The sequence below is a fragment of the Echinops telfairi genome, unplaced genomic scaffold, assembly GCF_000313985.2.
Source record: "Echinops telfairi isolate 266 unplaced genomic scaffold, ASM31398v2 ScPeMD7_18;HRSCAF=68, whole genome shotgun sequence".
Taxonomy (NCBI): domain Eukaryota; kingdom Metazoa; phylum Chordata; class Mammalia; order Afrosoricida; family Tenrecidae; genus Echinops; species Echinops telfairi.
In genome coordinates, this window is record NW_022103915.1 from 1,626,654 (window position 1) to 1,630,583 (window position 3,930).

A 3,930-nucleotide genomic window follows, 5' to 3' on the forward strand; every position below is an offset into this window, starting at 1 on the left:
GTTTCACTGCTGGACACGGAGCCATTCTCCTTGTCTTTGCCCTTCCGGTTCTTCTTTTCCTTTTCCTTCTTTCCTGTACCACTGTCACTATTCTCTAAGAGGAAAACAGGAAGTAGAGGCCCACAGGTTACGCAGTCGCACTGCAGGTCAGGATCATTCACAAGCCTGGTCTTCTGCATCAAACACACCCTTAGCCACCTACGATCACAACTCCACCTGTATTCTAAAGGGTCCTCATTGCCCATTCTTCTTTCATCATGTAGGCCTTTCAGACAATTCTAAAAACTCATTGGGTAAAACCCGACAAGATCAGGTATCGAAATTTGTTCTCTGCTCAAGAACTTAGAACAAATCAAATCTCAAGTCAGTTTCAGGCCAACAGCTCAAATGATTGTTCAAGTCCATATAACGGCTAGTCTCACTGAGGAGAGAACACCGGAATAGGTTAGACTTTTTTTGCTGTGGCAAGCGCAAATTGTGACAGACGGTTTTGATCATCTGCCACAGAGTGTTGCTTGCGTACTTTGGTTTATGAGGCAAGTCACTTATTGTTTATATAATAGCAACCCCACATTTGTCATTTATTTGCTAGGATTCCACCAGCTGTCTCTCACTACCATCTTATTCTAACCCTTCTAAATTGGGTATTTAAAAAGACAGCAGCCCAGTTGACAACCCTTGATAGCGTATTCAAAGGAGTCTCACAGTACAAGGAATAAACACTCTTCATATAATGCTTCCAGAACAAAGAAATTTCCATTTTTTGTTTTAAACAATTAGTTGCTTTTAGTTTAGATCTTAGAAACTCACTAGGCTAGGTTGGTAGGATGGCGCTGCCTACAATACTAAGCCGTTTCCCAGCTGCTGACCCCAGCCCAGCTCCCAAGTGGTCTTTCATCAAGGTTTAAGTTTTACATTCAGGAGCCAAAAAATAGCAGGCTGAATGTTGGGCTGACCTTGGGCACTAGTCTTTTTATGGGCCTATCTCATCAGGCAACATAATGATATTAAAGAGTATAAAGGGAAAAGCGTTAGGATAAACTATTGAAACACGGTTACACTATGTGCTATGTTAATGATTGCAGGAATTCTGGATTCACCAATCTTTCTGATGTAAGCAAGTTTTATGTGAATACGTTGAGGGGTACAACCCCCCCCCCACACAACAAAATGGGGGGGTGGGGGAGCTCAGCTGGGTGGAGTTTCCATAGAATCTGCATCTCCCCATTAGGCAAGCACCAAGCAACTGGTTTGAATTAGTGCACCCAACGGCGGTCCCTGGAAAGGTTCTCTTGTCAAAGTGAATTTTTCATAAAAGCAGTTTCGCTGGAACCTAACTTTTTGTGAAGGCTGATTTAAAAGAACAGCGTGCAGCTGTGATACCTCATTTCCTACATCAGAAAAATGCCACAGAAACTGTTATATTGAATACAGCTTACAAGACAACAGTATGGGAAAAACTCAAGGGTATGGGTGGTTTTCTCATTGCAAAAAAGGAGGTCGATCCCAACAGATGAAAATGTTGACAAATTTGTGCACTTGTACTCAAAGACCAGACTATCTTGGAGCTCAGTTCAGCAAATTTTAAGGGAAGATAATGGGAATGAGAAGGGTCACTGTGAAATTTATGCCTTGGGTTCTGACTGACCAGGAAAAACAGCACTGAGTGGAAACATGCCATGCTTGAACGAACAGCTCTGAAGCCACCCAGACTTTTTCCCCAAGGCCATTACTGGTCACAAGACATGGTGCCATTCTTAGGACCCTGAAAGCATACATCAAGCCAGTCAGAGGAACGCTGTCATCTTGCCCCTCACTCCCCACCCCCTAAAACAAAATCAAAAGTGCAAATTTTTTTTATGTGAGGGGCATAGTGCATTTGGAGTTCATTTCACCAGGTCAGACTGTTAATCAAGCTTTCTATTTAGAACAGTTGCTCTCAACCTTTCTAATGCAGCAAACTTTTAATACAGTTCATGTTATGGGGGCTCCTGAACCATAAAATTATTTTCGTTGCTACTTCGTAACCACGTTTTGCTACTGTTATCGGGTGATCCCTGTGAAAGGGCCCAGAGGTTGAGAACGGCTGATGTAGAGGTTCTGAAAAGATAGAATAGCGTGCAACAAGAGACCTGATTTGTGGCAGACAGACGGGGGAATTGGTTTTGCCACAAGGCACCTGCTCATGCAGCCATCTCAGTGTACCAGTTTTTTGGCCAAAAAAAAAAAAGCATGCCTCTTGCCCTGAGCACCTGACCTGGCTTCCCTGTGACCTTTCCATGAAAGAGGGACATGAGAAAAAAAAGAGGGACATGAATGGACAGCAAGTTGATGACTTATAAGAAGGGAAAAAAAAGTAAAGAAAAAGATGAGGGAGGTGCTGTCAGTCATCCAAACAGATGAATCTGATCGCAGATTTGACAAATGTATTAATGGAGAGTAATTTGAAGGTGATAAAGTTGTTTTGCAAAGAAATTTAAATAAATAGCTTTGGGGTAAAACTCAGCTTTTTTTTCTTGGACACCCCTGGTAATTTATCATTAGCATTTATGTATTGCATCATTAATTGAAAAAAAAAAACAATATTCTTCAGATATTGCACTATTGTGATAAGTTAGTAGAAAATTGCAACTTTACGGTATAATATTAAAAGTGCTTCATTTTAGAAGGTACATTGTGTTAAATGTACAAGCAGAAAATGTCAATCAAAACATTAAAAGCAAATTTAACCTACTTAAAAAAAGAAAAATTCACCATGGGAGACTTACCAGGTGGGTTTTTGAGAATGAATGTGCAGAGTTTATGATGTGTGTCAAGCATGCCTCGATAGCCACAGGCTTTACAAGAATTCCCTATTGTTTGCTTCTTTGGATTGACATGCTGCCAAGAAAGCGAAAACAAGTCTGTCATCCATAATATACATTAAATTCTATCAGGAGGAATAAAGCACAAAAAAATGCAACACAGAAAAAACATCTAAACAGCAGCTCAGTACACGAGAAATATTTTCCCAAAGTGACTAATAAAAACAAAACCAAAACACCGCTCAGTATGGAACTATCTTCAAAATTTGAGGATTTGCGTATAATCTCTAAGTCTGCTCTGGCACCTCAAGATTTGGTGACACCACAGAACTGATCCTTAAGGCAGGCACATGGCTTTTCCTTTTACTGGCAAAAACCTCAAAGGCACGCACCAGATCTGTTTCAGGATTTTCACACTCAGGACAGAGAACAAATTTTTTAATGAATCCGTCCAACATGTCTTGCAGCTTATTCGCCTCATGAGATCCATTGACAATGTAACGGTCATTCTTAACATCAAACTGGGTCTGTGCTCCCAGCTCACAACCAAAATATTTGGTGGGATCTATTTGAAAAAAGAAAAGTTTTGACTCATTACAGTTAACAAAATAAATCTTCATCTACCCACATTTATATAAGTATGACTCTTTTTGGTTTTAGACTAAAGACAACCAGCAAAAGTCAGCTTTTAAAAGTCCAAGGTTCCACTTAACCCTCTAGTGAATTTATTAGTGCACGATTCAGGAAGGTAAAAGGCTCCATCCATCACATGCCATTTTAAGACTTCTCCCAGAGACATTACTTACACGTTGGAGGCCGATTAAGCGCCTTTGCAACGTCAACCATGTTGACTATAACGGTCTTGATTCCATTTCCTTTGCCCTCAACCTAAAGAAAATAAGAATTGTCATTGAATACTGTCTATCCCACAAGGTATGTATAGTCTCTCATTAAAATCTGACTTCCTACTAAACTAAATATGAAGTCCAGTATCACCTTGGCAATCAGACGGGGCATCTTGTAGCGATAGAACTGGTCTGACACACTGCGGTTGACGTTGACAGACATTTTGGCTTATTAGTGGCTTTATCAATAAGATGAAGAGATCTTTGATTGCAACTTTTTG

At 40.3% G+C, this 3,930-nt stretch overlaps 1 protein-coding gene and 1 non-coding gene across 2 annotated transcripts in view; both read right to left on the bottom strand.

The window, feature by feature from the left end:
* The window catches only part of LOC101639918 (eukaryotic translation initiation factor 5), an 8,351-nt gene extending 4,427 nt beyond the window's left edge, over window positions 1-3,924 (bottom strand). Inside the window, exons 1-5 of the mRNA XM_004699125.2 lie at window positions 3,801-3,924; window positions 3,611-3,692; window positions 3,197-3,369; window positions 2,769-2,880; window positions 8-94 (exon numbers count right to left, since the gene is read on the bottom strand). Of these exons, the coding sequence (XP_004699182.1) occupies window positions 8-94; window positions 2,769-2,880; window positions 3,197-3,369; window positions 3,611-3,692; window positions 3,801-3,872 (526 nt within the window). The 5' untranslated portion in view covers window positions 3,873-3,924. The remainder of the gene's footprint in view (window positions 1-7; window positions 95-2,768; window positions 2,881-3,196; window positions 3,370-3,610; window positions 3,693-3,800) is intronic.
* On the bottom strand, window positions 391-517 carry LOC115868873. The gene has a single exon (XR_004045836.1). It is a non-coding gene; the product is annotated as a small nucleolar RNA SNORA28 (small nucleolar RNA).
* Window positions 3,925-3,930: the final 6 nt, after the last annotated feature.